This window comes from Mobula hypostoma, chromosome 6, assembly GCF_963921235.1.
Source record: "Mobula hypostoma chromosome 6, sMobHyp1.1, whole genome shotgun sequence".
Lineage (NCBI taxonomy): Eukaryota > Metazoa > Chordata > Chondrichthyes > Myliobatiformes > Myliobatidae > Mobula > Mobula hypostoma.
The window spans coordinates 71,059,279-71,083,109 of NC_086102.1; the positions used below are offsets into that span (position 1 = coordinate 71,059,279).

Genomic DNA, 23,831 nt, shown 5'->3' on the forward strand with positions numbered 1-23,831 from the left:
AATTTTCATTGAAGGCACATCTCAGTGCTACTTCTGTTAATTGTTAATAGACTGTGATGCTGCACTGAGTTATCAATCAGTATATATACAGAGGGCTGCTTTATACAACAATTTGCATTTTCCTAGTACCTTTTAATGGGGTAAAGTATACCAGAATGCCTCAATAAAGTACTTTACATGAGCTAAGTAAGGGCCAAATACTTAGAGTCGTACATCAAAACAGGTCTGTTATTCCAACTCATCGACGTGTGCTAAATGTGTTGCCCATTGAGATAGTCCAATCTGCCCACGTTTGGACCTTAACCCTCTAACCCTCTCCTATCCATGCATTTATCTAAGTGTTACTAATCTGCCCACATCAGCCCCCATTTCTGGCAGTTCATTTTGAATATGCACCACCCTTTGCATGAAGAAGCTGCCCCTGATGACCCTTTTCAATCTCTCACCTTTGATCTTAATAAACCTATGCCCTCTGGGAAATGGACTATGCACTTTCACCCTTCTAAATCCCCTCATCATCTTATGTACCTGTATCAAATCACACCTCAATCTCCCACATTCCAGGGAATAAAGTCCTACTCTATGCAACTAGGCTCTTGTCCATCTCAGTAAAGCCTTTTTGCACTTCTCTAGTTTAATGATAACTTTACAATAACAGGGTGACCAGAACTGTATACAATACTCCAAATGTGGCCTCACCAACTCAGAATCAGAAGTAGAATCAGGTTTAATATTAGCGGCATATGTCATGAAATTTGTTGTCTTTGTACAACGTAATACATAATAATCCAGACAAATGTGAATTACAGTAAGTATATCTATTAAATAATTAAATGAAGTAGTGCAAAAATAAAAATAAAAAAATTAGTGAGGTAATGTTCATGAGTTTAATGTCCATTCAGAAAATGGATGACAGAGGGGAAGAAACTGAATCATTAAGTGCATGCCTTCAGGCTTCTACACCTCCTTCCTGATGGTAACAATGAGAAGAGGACATGTCCTGGGGATGGGGGAGGGGGAGCTTAATGATGGATGCCACCTTTGAGGCATTGCTCCTAGAAGAAGTCCAGGGTACTACAGAGGCTAGTGCCCGAGATGGAAATGACTAAGTTTACAACACTCTGCAGCTAACTTTGATTCCTGCGCAGTAGAACCACCCCACCCCCATTCCAGATGGTGATACAGCCAGTTACAATGCTCTCCATGGTACAAAGAAACTTCCCAATTCTTGTACTCCCTGTCCTGATTGATAAAGGCCAGCATGCCAAACCTCCTCTCCACCACCCTATCTTCCTTTGACACCACTATCTGTGAACTATACACTTACACTTCTGAGTCTCCCTGTTCCATAACAAGCCCCAGAGCCCTACCATGTACCATATTAGCCCTACACTGTTCTGATCTCCTAAAATGCAAAACCTCACAGATTTTTTGATTGAAAACCATTTGCTCAACCTTCAGCTCACACACCCAGCTCCTGTCATTTTTTAATAACTTTGTACACTATCTATAACATCACCTATTTTAGTACCATCTGCACACTTACTAATCATCCTTACATATTCATATACAAATTGTTTGTATAAATTACACACAACAAATGTTGGTCCCAGCACCAACCCCTGGGGCACACTACCGTCTCAGAAACAACTCTTGGCTATCTCCTTCTGCTTCTAGCTATAAATCCAATTTGTTATAACAGACATCCCACCCTGCAAAAACCCATTTCAGGGAGGTAGCACCATCAATTTGCGGGAGACTCCCGGGAGAGGTGGGATGTCTGCAATAGAGTAGTTCCTTAGCAGCCAGCCAGCTAGTTTAAATAGCGTTAGCTATGCTAATGAACGAATGACACCTGTTAAACTCACCTCAACATGTCTTTTACAGCCTTAACCCACCATGGGCAATAGAAAAGTCACTGTTGCAAACAGTGCAGCGAGCAACACTGTCATTATTTTTGACCCCTATTAGGCAGGGGTACACTGTAGTGTAGTCTGGGGTGACGTACTTCTTATATTTTTTTTTGCAACACTGTGCCACTCTGACTTTTTTTGGAACTCTCTCGCTCTTGCTCATGGTCACTCTCACTCGCTCTCGCTCTCTCGCCCTTGCTTTCTCGCTCTCATTCTCTCTCGCACTTGCTTTCTCGCTCTCGCTCTCTCGCGCTTGCATTCTTGCTCTCACTCTCTTGCACTTGCTTTCTCGCTCTCTCTCGCGCACGCTCTCTCGCTCTCTCTCTCGTGGTCGCTCTCACTTGCGCTCGCTCTTTCGTGCTTGCTTTCTCGCTCTCACTCTCGCTCTCGCTCTCTCGCGCTTGCATTCTTGCTCTCTCTCGCGCACGCTCTCTCGCTGTCTCTCTCGTGGTCGCTCTCACTCACGCTTGCTCTCTCGCGCTTGCTTTCTTGCTCTTGCACTCGCTCGCTCTCTCGCTCTCTCTCATGCATTCTCTCACGCTCGCTGTCAAAAAAATCAATTTCCGGGACATTGTATATCATTTGTGGGCATCAGGGAGCCACTATTAATTTGCGGGAGACTCCCAGAACTTCCGAGAGAGGTGGGATGTCTGCTGTAACCCCTGGATCCCATGCAGTCTAACTTTCCAGACTAGCACGTCATGAGGGACCTTGCTAAAGTCCACATTGACACCATCCACCGCCCTAATCTCATTTACCATCTTAGTTATTTCCTCAAAATTCAAAATAAATTTATTATCAAAGTACATATAGCTCACCATATACAACCCTGAGATTTATTTTCTGGGGGCATACTCAATCAATCTATAACAGAGCAATAACCACAATGGAGTCCATGAAAGATCGCACCAGCTCGGGTGCTCAACTAGTGTGCAAAAGACAACAAACATTGAAAATACAAAAATAAAGAAATGATAATAATAAACAATTAAGGAATAAAGAGAACGTGAGATGAAGAGTCCTTGAAAGTGAGCCCATAGGTTGTGGGAACATATCAATGATGGGGCAGGTGAAGTTGAGTGAAGTTAGCCCCGTTGGTTTAAGAGCCTGATAGCTGAGGGGTGATATCTGTCTTTGAACCTGGTGATGTGAGTCCTGAGGCTCCTGAACCTTCTTCCTGATGGGAGAAGTGAGAAGAGAGCATGTCCTGTGTGGTAGGTGGTCTCCGATGATGGATATTGCTTTCCTGTAACAACGCTTCATGTAGAAGTGTTCAACGGTGGATGTTGGTGGGGGCGAGGGGGCTTTACCCTTGAGGAACCAGGCCACATCCACTACTTTTTGTAGGATTTCAAGGGCATTGCTGTTTCCATACTAGGCTGTGATGCAGGCAGACAATATATTCTCCACTATACATCTACAGAAGTTTGTCCAAGTTTTAGATGTCATGCCGATTGTTTGAAAACTCATCAGGAAGTAGAGACACTGCCATGCTTTCTTCATAATTGCACTTACGTTCTGTGCCCAGGACAGGTCCTCCAAAATAATAACACTGAGGATTTTGAAGTTGCTGTCCCTCTCCTCCTCTGATCCTCCGATGAGGACTGGCTCATGGGCCTCTGGTTTCCTCCTCCTGAAGACAATAACCAACTCCTTGGTCTTTCTGACACTGAGTAAGAGTGAGAGGTTGTTGTTGTGGCATCATTCAATCAGATTTTCAGTCTCCCCTCCTATATGCTGATTCGTCACCACCTTTGATTCAGCCTACGACAGCGGTGTTGTCAGGAGACCTGAACTTGATATTGGAATGTGCTTAGCCACTCAGTCATAAGAATTGCAGTCCTCCAGAAATTCAGCTGAGGCCATCGAAAAAGCAAAAATCTCTGTAAGGCCCACCTCTCTAACTTCCCACAAGGTCTGAGAATGCACTAAGTTAGGTCCTAGCGAATTTATCCACTTTAAGGCTTCCCATTCCTCCTTCTTACTTATTCATATGTAGTCCAAGACAACACCACTCATTTCCCATAAATCCTTAGCTTCTATCATTTCCTCCATGGTAAAAATTGACGAGAAATCTTCATTGAAAATCTCACCTTTGGCCATGCTGATCTTTAAAGGGGCCTATTCTCTCTCTGGCTGCCTTCTTATTATACCTATGGTAAAAAGTTGATTTTATAGCATGTCTTTTGAAGGAGGAGGACAAACCAATGAGGTGAGGAGGTCTGGGGAGGAATTTCAGATCACAGGCTGGCTGAAGATCATTAAGGCAGCAGTCATTGTGTATATTGACTAGAAATTCTAAATCTTCTCAAACGACAAATATTTGTTGTTCTATAGCAGGGGTTCCCAACCTGGAGTCCACGGAATCCTCTGCTAATGATAGGGGTCCATGGTGTAAGAAAAGATTTAGAACCCCTATTCTATTGGGTGAAAATGTGGAGCAGCTGTTTTCACCTGTTGTCACCTGTTGTCACCTGCCATCAGGCAACAGTTAATGAGGTTTGATCTGATTCACGCCACCTTAACGTGAACCAAGAAATGAGAGTAAGATTTATGAGATGTTGCTTTTCGCGAGCTTAGAAAACAACCATCATTTCCTTTTCCTTTCCTCCTGATGAAGTAATCTTTTCGTAAAGCATGTGCCGGCCTGTTATTCAATATCCTGTACAATGACCGTAACAAACTATAGCTGTGTGTAGCATGGGGAGCATTCAGAGTCTGAGGCAAAGGAAATGGAAAACTGAGTTGTGCAGTGGAGGTCATATTGGAATTTTGTCCAAAGGCACAAGCTGAAATGCAAACCATTTTTCTCTGATGTTTTGATTTCTTGCGTGTTGGGAATGTTATTACTCGGTGTCTAAAGAACCCTGTCCCTTTCCACACCTCAGCAGCCAAAGGCTTGTAACAGTTGAATGGCACTGATGGTTTCTCCATAAACACTATCTGCTTCAAGGAGTTTGCATTTTTATTTGACAGGAGTTATTCCCTTAGTTCTGTTCTATAGTGCAGCAGATGGAGATTCAGTAGTAGTGTTATTGGAACAAATATTGCAGAACTAAAAGGACAGCATGGGTGTGGTACGAAATGCTCTACAATTAGTCTACACTTCTGGTGTTGCATGACTGAGCATGAAAACAGAAGGACGGGCTGGTTTTTAACAGCTATCTTTAGTTGTCACTTTGCACCTCCTGTGAACCCACCAAGAGTGGAACACCTATGTGACACTTGCTTGTGGTTTAGCAGAGCAGACGTGTGTATTAGAGAGCTGAACTACACTGCAACTGGTTATCTGTGGATGGTCACTACTTAATTTAAGCAAGGCTGTTTGTTATATGACCTTTAATGGCTGAATGCAACTTATTGATCCAGGATGGTTTTTAGCAACTGTAAGCATTAAAAACCTCAAACAAAAACTCATTTTTACCAAAGAGAACTTTTTGTTGCAAAACTTTCTGCCATTATAGCCAACAGTCAGTCACATGAAATTATCTTTAAAGGCGTGCAATGCAAATTATTGTTTGTGGACCAGTATTATGTGGCATACACTGATTCAGAACTCCGATTAAAAATCAAACACTACTGTCAAAACACAAAATGGGTCCAGTCATTAATGCTTTTATGTCTTGTTTTTGTGACCTATTGCAGCAAGGTTTGGTGATGGAAAGTTTCCTTTGGTAATAGTGATCTTTAGATTGAGTCTTTCAAATGTGTCTGCCGGGCAGGATTGACTATTGCCTCACTGTTGCTTGGCAATGTAGGATCACAGGCAATGGAGGAGCCGTTTAAAGCTGGCTACTTGAGAAGAGATGGCTCTGTAAGTACTAATAGCCAAAGAGTCAAAATTAGGTCATTTTTTTTATTGAATTGGCATTCAAAGAAATTTCAGATGAAACAATTAACAATGAGCACTCCCAGTATTTCTCAGAACAAATCCACCCCAACAATATTTGGCAGCTTAAAATGGAGAATGTTTCTGTGCTGCAGAATCTCTGCCTCCTTTCCTGCTCTGCTGACTTATGTCCTACTTGTGAAAGTGATGGTGACGCAGCACAGAATACAGACACAGACCTGTGCTGGGAAAGAGAACCAGTCCATTATGTACCTAATCATAAAGAATTTCAGTCTTCTCATGCACCAGAGTTCCCACCTGCTCGATACCTGACTTTGCTCTTGACGTTATATCTCAGAAACGATGGTGGGTTTAGGAGGGCTCTTAGTGTTTCAAGACAGCCAGAAACGAATTTCCTACCCTGGATCCACCTATCGTGGGGGGAGGGGTAGCAGGGAAGACAATACAACTTCTATACATCACTTCTCTGGAAAGATGTTTTACAGAGTTATTGGTGAGGAAGGAAGAACATGAGCATTGAGGGGTGTGCAAGGATTTAATCTGACTGCTTTTGGAGGGGCAGCTATTCACATCCTTAATGCTGTGTGGTAAGCATCCATAAATCAGTGCTTAAGTTCATTAACCTTTGAAGCAAGCCACAACTTTTAATTTTGCATTGAGAAGGATTCCTTCTGCAGCAAATGCAAGTTCACATGTTGAATTACAAGTTCAAGTTTAATTGTCACTCAGCCAGACATGAATACCCATGAATACAGCCAAATGAAACAGCATTACTCTGAGGCTGAGGTGTAAAACCTAATACCAACAGTCATACACTGCACAAAGCACAGACAGCACATACAGTATAAGATAGCAAGCACGTATAAGATATCAGTAAAATACAGTCACACAAAAAATGTAGTCTAAGACAGAGTCCATAAATTTTGCAGAAATCTGTAGTTGACCAGAATACAACTTGTCTCCCGCCAAGCAAACATAGGGGGCTGCACCGACTCCAGCTTGGACGTCGTGCCACACCGCCGCTGGTGGAGTGCACTGGCTATGGTGTCTCTCTCCTGGTCAGCTGTAAACAGGCAACCCCATGGCTTGAGGCCGAGTCCTTGCTACAATTGAGGGTACGCAGCTCCCTCACTGTCCACCCCTACCATTGGCCAATAAATCAGTAGAATCTGGCTTACAGCATTCTACATCAACAATGTCCAACAGGGTCTTGCAATCTCAAGAAAAGTGACTAAGATGATCACTTGCTGTTATACTGCATATCTCTATCGCACAATGACTTCTCCGCCGCCTCTCTGACTCAAGTAGTAGCACGGTCTGCACCATCCAGCTCCTTCAGTTCCTCCACCAACGAGCAACTTGCTGAAGGAGTAGACCTGCAGTACTTCAAGTTCTTAATGTCTTGTGATCTTTGGTTGACCCTGCAGAAACCACATGCACCACCTGACCCTTTGCAGGCTATAATTTTCTAATTACAATTCATGACGAGATGTTTAATTATCCATGTTCTTGAATTCTTTCTGGAAAAAATTACTAATTTATTCTCAGATATGGGTATCAAAAGGAAGGCTGGAATGCTTTGCACTCCTTAACTACCCTTGAGAAGGTGGTGGGGTGAACTGTTCTCCTGACCCAATGCAGTCCTTGGAGACAATGTCATCTCATGGTGTTACTGGTTGCAGACATGGTTTTAATCCAGTGGCCATCAGTAACCAGCTGTTCCATATTCAACTCTGGATGTTTTGTATTTCTGCAGGAGCCTCAGGAGTAACAGTGTCCCCTCCACTTACTACCCTGTCTTTTATGGATCATAAGCTTGGTAAGTTCTTTCAGACTATGATGGCCACTCCATTTCTGGATTTTAGTCCAAGCACTTTATTTGTAAAGAGTCTATGACAAAACCTGAGTGTCTCTGTCTAGTTGTGGACAATATCTTACATCTCAACACAGATAGCAGCTCAGATGCTTGTTTCAAGCCTATTGGAAAGAACCCTCCAAAGTCAGCTTGCAGTTGCTTTTAAACTACAGGTGAGAGAAAGGATGTGTGAATTGTTCCTCAAAATATGTGGCAGACATTTAACTTGATTCTCTAAATATTTTCTATATAAAATAAATCCCATGTAACTCGTGGCAAGCGGTTAAAGCACTGGATGCATTAATGAATTATCGGGAAGGTAAAGCAAATGGAAACTTTATGAAATGTGAGATAGACTCGCTGATAGGCAGAAACATTTCCCAGAAGAACAAAGACCAAGTGACTTACAGGAAAGTAGCTTAATATCTATTGTGATCCTGACTATTTTGTTCTTCACAGTTGACCACCCTGTTCCTTCAGTAAATTAAAAAAATTTAACAGTTCCTTTAATATTTTGCACATAAACACAGATCTAACATGACATACTATTAATTGTGATGAATGAATTGAAATCTTAAGACTGTGTCATAAAATATGGTATGCAAACACAATCTGCAGGTAATTACCTTCAGTACCTTACTGAAAGCTTTACTAAATTCTAACAAAGAAAATTGGTAATTTGAAAACATGCATCAGAACCAAATGAATAAAGGGCTTTAAAAGTTCCCGAATAATTAAAAAAACTAGTTGGAATACATTTTCACCAAATAAAGCCTTTAATGAACTGAAGACTGAGCTTTGAGTAATAGTGCATAATGGTTCCAGCTTTGAGTAATAGTGCATAATGATTCCAGCTTTGAGTAATAGTGCATAATGGTTCCAGCTTTGAGTAATAGTGCATAATGATTCCAGCTTTGAGTAATAGTGCATAATGATTCCAGCTTTGAGTAATAGTGCATAATGGCTCCAGCTTTGAGTAATAGTGCATAATGATTCCAGCTTTGAGTAATAGTGCATAATGGTTCCAGCTTTGAGCAATAGTGCATAATGGTTCCAGCTTTGAGTAATAGTGCATAATGATTCCAGCTTTGAGTAATAGTGCATAATGGTTCCAGCTTTGAGTAATAGTGCATAATGATTCCAGCTTTGAGTAATAGTGCATAATGGTTCCAGCTTTGAGTAATAGTGCATAATGGTTCCAGCTTTGAGTAATAGTGCATAATGATTCCAGCTTTGAGTAATAGTGCATAATGGTTCCAGCTTTGAGCAATAGTGCATAATGGTTCCAGCTTTGAGTAATAGTGCATAATGATTCCAGCTTTGAGTAATAGTGCATAATGATTCCAGCTTTGAGCAATAGTGCATAATGGTTCCAGCTTTGAGTAATAGTGCATAATGATTCCAGCTTTGAGCAATAGTGCATAATGGTTCCAGCTTTGAGTAATAGTGCATAATGATTCCAGCTTTGAGCAATAGTGCATAATGATTCCAGCTTTGAGCAATAGTGCATAATGGTTCCAGCTTTGAGTAATAGTGCATAATGATTCCAGCTTTGAGCAATAGTGCATAATGATTCCAGCTTTGAGTAATAGTGCATAATGGTAATGTCAGATGAGTCGCTCATTATTCATGTTATTTTCCATTGTCTTTGTATAGGGCAATATATTAAGCATATCCATATTACATGCAGATAAAATTAAACCATCTCACACCTGCCTCTTTGTTCGGGAGGATTCATGCCATTCGTACACTCTTACATCAGCTGCAAGAGGTTTCAAACTCCAAGAAGAAGGCATCCCTGGTTCCAGAACACTTTAATCACAATCAGGAAAGCTCACCAATACCTCTACTTTCTGAGGAGGCTGATGAGAGCTGGACAATGCACATCTATACTCACATCAATTCTAGCAGAGAGCATGCTAACAAGCTGCGTCACTGCGTGGTACAGAAACTGCACTGCGGCAGATAGGAAGGCTCTACATTTGGGTAGTCAAAACTGCCCAACACATCAATGGCACCAGCCTACCCACCAGCAAGGACATATACACAGAAGGGTGTTGGAAAAAGGCCAGTAACAACATGAAGAATCCCATGCACCCAGCTCTTGGACTGTTTGTCTTCCTCCCATCAGGGAGGAGGCTACGTAGCATCCACACCAGGACCACCAGACTCAAAAACAGTTACTTTCCCCAAACAGTAAGGCTGATCAACACCTCCACCCACTAACCCACCCTTCAACACTCCCACCACCATTACTTATCATTCCTGTCAGTCACCTTATGTATAGACATTCCTATGCTTAATGTCACTTTATGGACATATAATTAATATATATATATATCAGCTTTTTATGTATTTATAGTTATTATGTGTTTTATTATTATTCTGTTGTAGCGATGCGCTACACACAGCGCTAGAATAACCACACGGAGTCGGTGAGTTAGAGTTGCGATGAAAGAGGTTTATTCAAACTTCGCGGCCCGCTTTAAAGCCTTCCCGTTCCCGCCCTTTTTGCTGCCGGCCCTCTGCCTGCATGTGCTGTTTAGTGAGCCGGTTCGTGGGTGTCACAAAGTGGGTCGCCACATAACCCCCCCCCAGAACCGGCGATACCTCCCCCAATGTCCACAGTCTGCACTGTTTGGGAGGTCTGCCCCTGCGCCGCCGTGCCTGAGCCTGGACCGGTTGCGCCAAGTCCACATGGGCCAGTTTGAGTCGGTCCACCGTGAAAACCTCCTCTCTTCCCCCAATGTCCAGCACGAACGTGGACCCGTTGTTCCTGATCACCTTAAACGGCCCCTCGTAGGGCTGCTGTAGCAGTGCCCGGTGTCCGCCCCGTCGTACAAAAAGAAACTTACAGTTCTGCAGGTCTTTGGGTACGCAGGTCGGGCTCTGTCCGTGCTGTGAAGTGGGTATGGGGGCCAGGTTACCGAGCCTCTCCCGTAGTCTGTCCAGGACTGCTGTGGGTTCTTCCTCTTGCCCCCTTGGGGCTGGTATGAACTCTCCTGGGACGACCAGGGGCGCGCCGTACACCAACTCGGCCGACGAGGTGTGTAGATCCTCTCTGGGTGCCGTGCGGATTCCGAGCAGGACCCAGAGAAGTTCGTCCACCCAGTTAGGCCCCTCCAGGTGGGCCATGAGAGCCGATTTCAGGTGACGGTGGAAGCGCTCCACTAGTCCGTTCGACTGTGGGTGGTAGGCAGTTGTGTGGTGTAGCTGTGTTCCTAAAAGTCTGGCCATAGCCGACCACAGGCTGGAGGTGAACTGGGCGCCCCTGTCGGAGGTAATGTGGGCCGGTACCCCAAAGCGTGCTACCCAGGTTGCGATCAGTGCTCGGGCACAGGATTCGGAGGTGGTGTCGCTGAGCGGGACTGCCTCTGGCCATCTGGTGAACCGGTCTATCATAGTTGGGAGGTACCGCGCTCCTCGTGACACTGGCAGGGGCCCCACGATATCCACATGGATGTGGTCGAACCTCCGGCGGGTGGGTTCGAACCGCTGCGGTGGAGCCTTGGTGTGCCACTGCACCTTGGCCGTTTGGCACTGCATACACGTCTTGGCCCATTCACTGACCTGTTTACGAAGTCCATGCCACACGAACCTGTTGGAGACCAGCTGGACAGTTGTCCTGATGGAGGGGTGCGCTAAGTTGTGAATGGATTCGAACACCCGCTGGCGCCAGGCTGCCAGGACGATGGGGCGGGGTTGGCCAGTAGCTACGTCACATAGTAGGGTCCTCTCACCTGGGCCTACGGGGAGGTCTTGGAGCTGCAAACCGGAGACTGCAGTCCTGTAACTGGGGATCTCAGCGTCTGCCTGCTGTGCCTCTGCCAGCGCTGCGTAGTCCACCCCCTGGGACAGGGCCTGTATGGTAGGTCTGGAAAGTGTGTCTGCCACGACATTGTTCTTTCCAGAGACATGCCGGATGTCCGTCGTGTACTCGGAGATGTAGGACAGATGTCGCTGCTGGCGGGACGACCAGGGGTCAGACACCTTAGTGAACGCAAAAGTAAGCGGTTTGTGGTCTGTGAACGCGGTGAAGGGCCTACCTTCTAAGAAGTACCTGAAATGCCGGATTGCCAGGTATAGTGCCAATAGCTCCCGGTCGAAAGCACTGTATTTGAGTTCGGGTGGTCGTAGGTGTTTGCTGAAGAACGCCAGGGGTTGCCAGCGACCCTCGATGAGTTGTTCCAGCACTCCACCGACTGCTGTGTTGGATGCGTCCACCGTGAGGGCAGTAGGAACGTCCGTTCTGGGGTGCACTAGCATCGCGGCATTTGCCAAGGCTTCTTTGGTTTTAACGAAAGCGGTTGCGGCCTCTTCGTTCCAGGTAATGTCCTTGCCCTTACCCGACATTAGAGTGAACAAGGGGCGCATGGTTCGGGCTGCTGAGGGGAGGAAACGGTGGTAGAAATTCACCATACCCACGAATTCTTGCAAGCCTTTGATTGTGTTGGGTCGGGGGAAGTGGCGGACCGCGTCTACCTTGGCGGGCAGCGGGGTTGCCCCGTCTTTAGTAATCCTGTGGCCCAGGAAGTCGATGGTGTCGAGTCCGAACTGGCATTTGGCTGGGTTGATTGTAAGGCCGAATTCACTCAGGCGGGAGTAGAGCTGGCGGAGGTGGGACAGATGCTCCTGCCGACTACTGCTGGCTATGAGGATGTCGTCCAAATAGATGAATGCAAAGTCCAGGTCGCGTCCCACTGCGTCCATTAGCCACTGGAAAGTCTGTGCGGCATTCTTTAGACCAAACGGCATTCGGAGGAATTCGAAAAGTCCGAACGGGGTGATAAGTGCTGTTTTGGGGATGTCGTCCGGATGTACAGGGATTTGATGGTATCTCCGGGCGAGGTCTACCTTGGAAAAGATCCTTGCGCCGTGTAGGTTTGCTGCGAAGTCTTGAATGTGCGGCACAGGGTAGCGGTCTGGCGTTGTAGCCTCGTTCAGTCTGCGGTAGTCACCACATGGTCTCCAGCCCCCCGTTGCCTTGGGCACCATGTGAAGGGGGAGGCCCATCGGCTGTCGGACCGTCGTATGATCCCTAATTCCTCCATCTTCTTGAACTCCTCCTTCGCCAGTCGGAGCTTGTCCGGGGGAAGCCTTCGAGCACGGGCGTGGAGGGGTGGTCCCTGGGTCGGGATGTGGTGCTGTACTCCGTGTCTGGGCATGGCTGTCGTGAACTGCGGTGTCAGTACTGATGGGAAATCCGCCAGGACCCTGGTGAATTCATCGTCGGACAGCGTGATGGAGTCCAGGTGTGGGGCTGGCAACTGTGCCTCACCCAGGGAGAACGTTTGAAAAGTCTTGGCGTGGACTAATCGCTTCCCTTGCAAGTCGACCAGCAGGCTGTGGGCTCGTAGAAAATCTGCCCCCAGCAGTGGTTGAGCCACGGCGGCCAGTGTGAAGTCCCACGTGAACCGGCTGGAGCTGAACTGTAGCCGCACCGTGCGGGTGCCGTAGGTTCGTATTGTGCTGCCATTTGCGGCCCTCAGGGTGGGTCCCGGTTCTCTGTTGCGGGTGTCGTAACTTGTTGGAGGTAAGACGCTGATCTCTGCTCCGGTGTCGACCAAAAAGCGGCGTCCCGACTGCTTGTCCCAAACGTACAGGAGGCTGTCCTGATGGCCAGCCGCCGTAGCGATCGGCAGCGGCTGGGCCTTGGCGTTTCCCGGGAATTTGCAGGGCGGTCTGCAGCGGCGGGCCTCCGTGCCCCACCGCTGGTGGTAGAAACACCATTGTTCGTTGGGCTCCTCATTCCTGTCGCTGGGTTTTGTAGGCTCTGCTGCTGGGCCTGGTCTGGTCTGTCGTTGGGCACGCGGCTTGGTGATCTGTGCGACGGATGCCCCTCTCTCTTTCCTGGCATTCCACAGCACAGCTGCTCGGGCCGCCACCTCCCGGGGTTTGCTGAAATCTGCGTCGGACAGCAGCATGCATATGTCCTCGGGCAGTTGCTCTAGGAACGCCTGCTCAAACATGAGGCAGGGTTTGTGTCCTTCAGCCAGGGTCAGCATCTCGTTCATTAATGCTGACGGCGGCCTGTCTCCCAAACCATCCAGGTGCATTAAGCGGCGTGCTCATTCGCGCCGTGAGAGTCCGATAGTCCTTATGAGCAGGGTTTTGAATGCTGTGTATTTGCCGTCCTCCGGGGGCGACTGTATAAACTCCTCAACTTGTGCAGCAGTCTCCTGGTCGAGGGAGTTCAGCACGTAGTAGTAGCGAGTGGACTCCGAGGTTATCTGCCGAATGTGGAATTGTGCTTCTGCTTGTTCGAACCATAAATGGAGTCGCAGCGTCCAGAAGCTTGGCAGTTTTAATGAAACTGCGTGAACAGATGCAGCGTCGGTCATCTCTGGTCCAAATATCGTTTGGGCCGTCGGGGTCACCAATTGTAGTGATGTGCTACACACAGCGCTAGAATAACCACACGGAGTCGGTGAGTTGGAGTTGCGATGAAAGAGGTTTATTCAAACTTCGCGGCCTGCTTTAAAGCCTTCCCGTTCCCGCCCTTTTTGCTGCCGGCCCTCTGCCTGCGCGCGCTGTTTCGTGAGCCGGTTCGTGGGTGTCAGAAAGTGGGTCGCCACACTGTTCTTTATCTTACTGTGTTTTTTTTGAGCTGCATTGGATCTGGAGTAACAATTATTTCATTCTCCTTTACTCTTGTGTACTGGAAATGACATTAAACAATCCTGAATGAATCTTCAGACTTGAAGTCCACAACTTTGATAAGTCGATAGCCACAAACTATGGTCAATTATTTGGTGTTACTATGGAAGACCCAAGCATGTTCCCTTCACTAACTCAGAGGACAGAAGATCTACACAATAACAACCGTTTGTATAAAGGCTGAAACTAGATGTATTTATAAGTAAAATAAAAATATAGAAGCAAAAGTTACAGCAAGGTACTGAAGAGAATAAAGCTTAATGATAACTGGAGACAATCGCTTAATGATACTAGAAAACAATGTGGCAGCTGAAAGTAATTTCACTTCTGTGACATGACAGAGATGAGTATGTCATTCAGACTGATACTCCATTATATGGAGGAAATCCTGCATAACTCTGAAGATGAACTCGGCATTCCATTGCACACACTACTGGAAGGGATTAGGGACCGCTTTTCATCTGATGGTCAACATCCTTCCCTTTAACAAAACACTGACATAGATATTCTTTTCTTTTGTTACTGCTGGTGGTTAATTAAAACATGTTGCAGTTACCCAAAAAGTAGTGTCTGCACTGTAGGATTTGTGATATCTAGAGGACACAATTAGCCACTTTACAAATGTACGCTCTTTCTCGGAAACTAATCACATTTAGAGCAGCTCCTTTGAAAATTCGGTGTACTTCCTCTTTCCTTGATGGGATCTAAATTAGATGTTACACATGGATCACAAGAGCTATGAATATCATTGGAGCCAGGGCACCATTGCCAGAAATGGAAGTTACCCAAGTGCAATATGTTCTGGTGCTATAATTCCCCCGAGATCTCGGCACCATAAATGAACCCATGGAATGTTAACGAGAAAGTGAACACACATTGTTTAGGCTTCAGACATCTGAACACATGAAGCAATCGACTTTCAGTGATTTACTGCGAAGGTGATGTGCAGGGCAAACTGAACTGCTGCAAACCCAGGGCCACATATCGTAGTTCATGCCATCAGCAAGGTCAGACATGACCCCTGGGAGACAGCCAGCCATGCGGGCCCGGATGGCACTTCGAACCTGGGGTGAGGAAGTGATATATAGCGAGAGATGGTGAACTGACAGATTAAATGGCGGGGGTTTGAAGGGCTCATTGATTGTACGTCCCGACATCACTGATCAGATCCTGGTGACTTGATACTAGGCTGTCCTATCAAACAATACTCAGGGGTAGAAGGGTGATTACAGAGAATGGTGCTGGAATATGAGAGAGCGGTTTGACCCAGGGTGCTAGTGACTCAAGTTAACTTTGTGCTGTGCTGACCATACACATACAAATCAAAGCTTTCCCTGTCTGAGTCGCTTTGCCTGTTGGCCCAGAGTTGGTAATTGGCATGCGTTAATCCTCTTGCTGTGCTTAAAAACTGTAAGTTGCAGCACAAAGTTCCATTTCACCAGTATTTGCGTCAGTATGAATAGACCACTAACACCATTTTGTGCCCTATCTCTCTTGGCGCTGGAATAAAACGGACATCAAGTCTTTTCTGACTCCATATAAAAGATGATGCAGGTAGAAGGGACAAGGTTTTATTTAAATTCAAATTGGTAATTTTTAAATGAAAATCAAAAGAATCACTGATCCGAAAAATTGACCGCCTCTTGTTTGCCACATACTGTCCGACCTGTGGCACTTTTCCAACATTTTCTGTTTTGATTGGTCATTATTAAGATGCTCTTTACATTAACAAAAACAATGTAAGGCATTTTTACATTTTAAAATTTCAAATGCTTTAATCAGAGATTTGTACAGTGCTAAAGACCAGGTCAAGAGGGGACTTCGTGCGGTACTGAGGTTGCCTTCAACAGGTAACAACAGGTACTATTGACATCTTTCAGGTCAAACACAATACATCTGCACTAATTCATGTTTAAGGATAAAGCTTAGCTTAACCTGGAGGATTTCAAATATGGAGTGTTGTCTCAATGTAAGATCTACTTGTGCAATTTTACACCATTAAAACCAGATAAAGCTGCCACAAGTGATGCCTTACCTTAGCCTTTGAATGTTGGATGTAATCCCTGAGTGTCTGTAGACCCCATCTACAATGCCGTGTTTCTCAATGAATTCTGCACAGCTTTTGAGGACTTGAGGAACTATTTAAATAAAGAAAAGATGGACAATTGTTTCAGTGCTCAATGCATTCAATCTCTTTCTCCTTAGTTGATGACTATACAGAAATATAAAATGAAAACATCTTCGGAAAAGTGAACCTTGATCTTTAAAAGCTTCACAGAAATATATTTGGTAAAGTGTGTCTTTTTCTTTTAGTTAATAACTTAAATCCACATAGCATTTTCTCCGACTGTAACATATACTGAGTAAATATTCATTCTGCACTACTGCTCACCACAGCTACAATGGCACATTCTAACTTAAGCTTTCAGAGATTCAGTTCGCATGAGAAAATGCAGCTCGATTTTTGAAAAACTCCTTTAAGATTAGAAGGATCTTATAAAGTAATACTTTGCACAGCCAAGCATGGTGCACAGGATCTTAACTTTTTGTTGCCATGAATTTCAGTGCATTAATCCAGGTTCCAGAGTCAAATAATTTTGGTCAGCAGGGAGGGGAGGTGAGGCAAAGTGGGCTGTGTCTCTCTGCACTTAGACTACCTACAATATATAAAAGGAGAGCTAATGAGCATGTTTGCCCTTAACTCTTAGAATCTGTGTGTTCTTCAAAAGTTGGGAAATAACTTGCAGAGCCTGGGCCTCTCCACTTCTTCTGGGTCCAGTTTGTACATTGTTCAAGCTTATTATGAAATTATATTAAGGAAATATGTTCCTGGGCATGGAATTTATTTGCAGAGAAACTTTTCATTTGTCCCTCTCTCAAGAACCATTGTAGCAAGATGACAGTTTAAATGGGAGGAGTGAAGAGACAGAAATAGGAATTTATTGCTCCCTGGGTAGAATAGGTTGGACTGATTGAGGAACTGAATAAAAGCAGTATTAATGCCCTGCGTTTACATACAAGTAGTGACTGTCTGTGGAAGGGCAGAAATGGAAAAAAAAAATCCCCAGCACATTGCTGAAGGCATAACATTAGAATCCTACCTTTGTAACCAATTTACTTTTCAATAAGCAATCATTTTCAGTGCCATCATGGATACCAGTCTGCATAGTATCCAAGACATCTTCAAGGAGTGGTGCCTCAGAAAGGCAGTGTCTATTATTAAGGACCCCAATCACTCAGGATATGCCCCCTTCTCATTGTTACCACAACTAAAGCCTGAAGACACACACTCAGTGATTCAGGAACAGCTTCTTCTCCTCTGCCATCCGATTTCTAAATGAACACTACCTTACTTTTCTATTATTTCTACTTTTGCACTATTTTTAATTGAACTATTTAATATATATATACTTACTGTAATTGATCTATTTTTTCATTTATTTATCATGCATTGCATTGTACTGTTGCTGCTAAGTTAACAAATTTCACAATATATGTCGGTGATATTAAACCAAATTCTGATTCTGGTCACCTGCAGTATCCATAGAACAGCCTTTTGGGTGTCACACAAGACACCCAAGTCTCTTTGCATCACCCACCTCTGTAATTATTGTCACTTAAATTATATGCTTCCTTTTTACTTTTCTTTCCAAGTGAATAACTTCACATTTCCAAAACTGCAATCTATTTCGCAGTTATTAGTCCCCTTAATAACTCATCTAAATCTCCTTGTTGCCCTGGTATTTTATCTTCATATTTTGTTCTGTTGCCTGCCCTTGGGCCAGCAGTAAATTTACTAACCACATTTCGTCCTTCGTCCTAATCCCTTACATAAAATATAAAAAGTTGAAGCCTTAATGCTAACCCTGATTGCATACTTGCCAACCTGAAAAGGACCACTAATGCCATCTCGTTGTTTTGCATTAGCCAGCTAACCATCTGCCCATGCAAATGTGTTGCTTCCTATGACATGAGCTTTTATTTTCGGCAGTAACTAACGACATGACATTTGCTGAATGTCCTCAGGAAATCTATGTACAATATATCCACTAGTTCTCTTAGCACAGATTACATCCTCAAATAACTCTAACATGATTTCCCTGTCACAAAATGCTGACTTTCTATAATGTCCTTTATAATAGCTTCCAACGTTTTCTTTCTGACAGAATTAAGCTACCTCATTTGAAATAGCTGCATTCTGTTCTCTTTTGCTTTTCGAATAAAGGAGTCATATTTGCTATTTTCTAATCTAAAAGAGCCTTCTTTAAATCTAGTGGATTTTGGAAAATTAAAGTAAACACATTAATAATTTCATGAGCACTTAATTGATAGATAGATAGATAGATAGATAGATATACTTTATTGATCCCGAGGGAAATTGGGTTTTGTTACAGCTAAGATGAAGATCATCATGTCCCAGAAACACATTAGCCCACAATACTGTTCCATGTTTGCAGTATTACTCCTGATTTAATATTAAAGAGTTACGAATAGGAAAGAGAAATGATTGGACTGAAATCATGGAAATAAATGTAAAATAGAAACCCTATTTTGACAAGAAACCTTAAATTGTGCCAGTCTGTATCAACTTAAAGCTACATGTCTGACGGATTCAATGCTACTGCACGCGAAAGAGTGGCTTATAAAGTTGCAGTTCCTTTTTTTGACTTCTTGCAGTGTCATTAGAATCAAACCATCCCCACCCAAGGGCAAGGCTTCACTGAGTTCAGGTTGATTGTCAGACTAGTGCCAGCGGGGATTAGTGGCAGAGTTTGTGGGTCGGTCCTCTGGCAGATGAGAACAGCTACAACCAGCAGCATTGAAGATGTGAGAAAAGGTCTGACACAGTGACACACACAGTGATTGATAAGCTCATGGCCTAAGGTAGAAGGAGTCAATTTTAGAAAACCTAGCACATTTATTTTTCCTACATTTACACACTTAGCCCGGCGGTCGTGGAGCATACGGATCCCTTCTTTTTGGAAGTCGGAGTCTTGGACCTCCAGAGTGGTCCACAGCAGGGGTGATTGATAAGTTTGTGGCCTAAGGTAGAAGGAGATGAGTTATTAACTTCAAACTTCCTGTATTTTCACTCAAAGAGTTGAACTGCACATGCATGTAACGTGAGCGGTATAACTCATCTCCTTCTACCTAAGGCCACAAACTTATCAATCACCCCTGCTGTGGACTACCTGGAGGTCCAAGACACTCTCATTACATGCATGTGCAGTTCTGAGTGGAGTGATAATGCAGGAAGTTTGAAGTTAATAACTCATCTCTTTCTACCTTAGGCCACGAACTTATCAATCACCCCTGCTGTGGCCCACTTCTACAAAGAAGGGATCCGTATGCTCCACGACTGCTGGACTAAGTGAGTACATGTAGGAGGGGGACTATGTTGAAAAATAAATGTGCTAGGTTTTCTAAAATTGACTCCTTCTACAGTAGGCCACAAACTTAACAATCACTCCTCGTAGACTTACTTCAATTAACACTCCAAAAACCCCTTTTGTTCAAAATGACCATCACTTCACTGGCTACTCAGTTTAGAAACACAAAATTTGCATAATTCAGAACAAGCTGATCTGTATCCATGATTACTTTCAAGGAATAAAATCCATCTTCAGCCAAAACCTAATTCATAAAATGAGAAGATTGTGGACTCAAGTCTCATTTCATAATTGAGACAGATTTCAAAACATATGCCCGTGATATTAAACCTGATTCTGAAGAAAGTTATTTGGCATAGTAAAGAGATAGAACTATGTTCAGGAAAATGTTGAAATTTGGAGCTGATGTTAAATTGCCATTCTGTTTGTCTTCCTGCGTGAGGGGAACAGATCACATTGCCCACTCTGACAAGTGTGGGGAACCACAGTATATTTTCCCCAACCAACGCCTGGCTTGGTCACTTCTCTCATCATCATTGGTGTGGGTTTTACATAAATGGTTTAATTACTAGCTTTCTCAAGCAGAGCAGGAACTGCACCATTGGTTATGAAGCACAGCAGCTACTGGCTGGATGTGTTGACGAGTAACAAGAACTGGCAATACCATTTCATACAACTCTCCAGCTGGGATATAAGGATATTACAGATGTAGACAACAGTGTTTTTACAATTTTTATATATACTCCTTATTCTAATCTATAGTTTTTATAATGTACTGCTGCCACAAGAAATTTCATGACATATGCCGGAGATGTTAAAGCTGATTCTAATTCTCTTCGAGGGCTGCTTCCACACTGACTGCCCCGGAGGTTATAACGCTTGGTTGCGAAGACTTCTTGAACCATTTCACTTCTTCCGATTCAGATTCATTCAGTTATCACATGAACATCAAAACATACAGTGAGGCGTGTCATTTGCATCAACAGCTGGCACAACCCAAGGACGTGCTGGGGGCCAGTCTGCAGGCATTGCCCCACATTCTGACACCAGCACAGCAGGCCCCCGGTGTTCAGCAGAGCAACAGCAACAAAACAACAACATCAAAGCAAGCCCCCTTCCTGCCACTCACTCACACAGAGTCCTCCAACCCCAGACCAGGCTGGCTGCGGGCTTCCAGACTCTGTTGGAGTCACGGGCTTGCAAATACCTGGCTGCTGCCTCCCCACTGGACTTGCAGATCACAGACTAGGGCCTCAGCCAATGGGCCCTGACTTCCGTACTTCCGACTGACTTATGCACTTTGATCTTCAGCATCGATTCCAGTATCTCTCATTCTAGAGAGCTCCTTCGAATAAGCCGTCATTGCTTATTCAAAAATAATTGAACCTGCTGCAAAGAGTTACAGCAGCTACTTAGCAGCTAAGTAGCTTTTCTAATGAGGAGACTTATGTTTTTGCAATGTCAATTGATTTCTTAGCTAAATAAAATTGACAATTTAATTTCTGAAGCTTCTTTCTGCTGTTAAGTGTTTGCGATTGTGATCGTGATTTCTAAGCACATTGCTGAAATTTTTTCTTTACGTTTCTTTATTTCTCAGTCCCATCTTCTTACTTTCTTCTTTATTTCTCTTTCTTTACCTGATTTGAATCTGATTCAGCTTTTTTTTCCTTCACTATCTTCTCTCAATTCTCACTCTCAAATCTTTCTAAAGAGATGGACAGTTAAGCCAAACCCCACTACCGTCTCAAATGTGCCACATCTGAGATAAGTAAATAAAAAGCCAAAACATTTTCAAGCAGTCACGTTAGCGAAAAAAAATCTAACTAATGAGGTACACTATGAGGTACACTTTTCCAGCAAATCCTGGGTCAACACATCTAAACCTCCATAAGGTGGATGGAGGTATTTGCTGTGTAAGTACCAGGGTCCACTCACTACGGAGGTTCAGGACTGGTTCTGCCAAATTTCACCAGGTTCCTTTATTATCTTCTCAATAGACACCACATACATAGACCTGAGTTGTTACAGAAAATTGACCTTGGCTGCTTGAAGAGTTGGTCTTGTTCCCACCAATAAGATAATGAGCCCGCCTTTTACCCTTTTCCCTTGCGGAAATTTGCGCGCAAAACCTTTACACATTTAAAATTTCCAGTTCCCACCCTGGCAAGTTGCCTTCAAAACTTTAAATTGCCCAGAGCATTTAATTCTTAAATAATAACGTGTTGGGAATTAGGCAGCAAAAAAAAAATAACAAGATGATGATTTTGCACAAAAGCAAGCTTTGAAATTTTCGTTGATCTAAAAGAAAACTTTGAATTAACACATAATGCACAGGATGTCAAGTGAAAGCGGTTTTAAAAAGGGTGCAACAAGTTAAATCAGGATTTTCTCATAGCAATATATTTGTTTACTCCCCACCAGAACAAGGACATTGAGGTCCTTTTATTGACACATTCCAAGTATGGCAATATTGCTGATGGGTTTGGCCCTTTTGAAAAAACGAGCTCATTCCCTGCATTGTGTCATTGCTAAATCAAGATTTTGAATGGCTCTTTCCATTGCAAGCAGGAAGGTTGAGGTCACAGGAAATGAAAACTGGTTGTTTGTTTCAGTAAAGCAAGGTAACACACCCAACATGAGAGTGTTGTTGCTGTGTTGAAAATGTAACAGGCTTAAACCCTGGACCTTGAGGTGTGCTGAGCGCTGTCTGCGAAGAGAATTATACAGATCAGCTGCTCTCATCATTTACAAAGGAGGGGTACGACTGAGAACTAGTGAAAACAGGAGAGGTGGCCCTGCACTCTGGCAGATAGATTGACATTCTTAGTTAGCACATTCTTTTAACATTTTATATTTAAATTTATTATGTCCTTGGTAAATATATCCATACACATCCATACATTGTAACAAAGAGATTATACGATGAAGAAAAACATTCCCCAATGCATTTAAAGAGGCAACTGTATATCTAGACATCTTATGAGAGGGTACATTGCCAAATATAGTTCATGAAATTTCTTCCTGTGTGAGAGAATTGAAAAACCAGTTCCAGACTTCGTACACTGGGAATGATGCAGCAAGCGGTTGAGGCTGCTGGTGGGTTAATTGGCCTTGGAATCAGTCATTTTGTGGAGGTGGAGGAGGGGGGCAACAGTGCTGATGCACTGTTGATTGCTGGGGATTGGCAGTAGTGAATATGCAGGCTGATGTGTGTGTCCTGCCTCACGGAGGAGGTAGTTCATGTTGGCGAGTCATAAGGAAGAGGCTCTTGTCTCCTTATTTCCAGGCAAAGCCAGACCTTGTTCTGATGCCCAGTGTACTTCAGGTGCACATTTTTGTGGGAACTTCTTGCTGAACTAGGTCCTGAAGGAGGATGCTTCTTTCCACAGCCAGCAATGATAGTTGTCAGCTATTACTGCAGGGCATTTCCTCTGCTGAACAGGTTGAGTTTCCTGGGATTGTGACGCTGGATATGCTTGAGAGGATATTCTTCTTTGAATCAATATGGTTAGGTGTCGAGGTAATTTAAATGGTCTTTCTGGCTTTGCTCCCTCGTCTGGCTGTTGGGAAGAGAGGAATGAAACCTATGGTGTGTCTGGTGTGTAGAATCCCTGGTTTGGAGACTGACTATAGGTTTTATTTCAGGTGGTGATGTTTGGGGTTTTACGTCTGTTAGCAGGAACCTTTTCTGCTTCTCCTTTGAATCATGGTTGGGCTAAAACTCATTCCCAGGCTTCCTCGGTCTTGCTTCCGGAGGCTGCAAAGGCACTTGTGATGAAGTTTGCAGAGTGTTGCAGGGTGCGGGAAGTAATGCTTCAACTGGAGATGATGCAATGAAGTTTCTCTGTTTCTTGGACCCCACCCATCTCTACCACCACCACACCACACTCTTACTCTGGCTCGGTTCAGTCCTCTTGAGAGATTTCAGTAAACAATTCTCTTAGCTCCGTGTTGATTATAGCTTTAACTATAATTTTTGGAGTCAGGCATCAGCCCAGTCAATGGATGCTTTGTTGCATTCCATTTGTATTATTCTTTGTGTACAAAACAAAGACCAAATTGGATCGTTCCTGTAAACAGATAGTTGGTTTGCAGTTAACCTTTGCCTATTGCTTGACATTCAGACACTGACTTTGTGCATGATTTCAGCATTGAGCTACTGCTGG

At 44.0% G+C, this 23,831-nt stretch overlaps 1 protein-coding gene across 3 annotated transcripts in view; it reads right to left on the minus strand.

Moving 5' to 3' along the window:
• Positions 1 to 23,831, minus strand: part of arhgap31 (Rho GTPase activating protein 31) — a 121,492-nt gene that overhangs the window by 40,861 nt on the left and 56,800 nt on the right. For all 3 annotated transcript variants that reach the window (XM_063050970.1, XM_063050971.1, XM_063050968.1), the window contains exon 2: positions 16,311 to 16,413. In XM_063050970.1, coding sequence (XP_062907040.1) covers positions 16,311 to 16,413 — 103 coding nt within the window. The remainder of the gene's footprint in view (positions 1 to 16,310; positions 16,414 to 23,831) is intronic.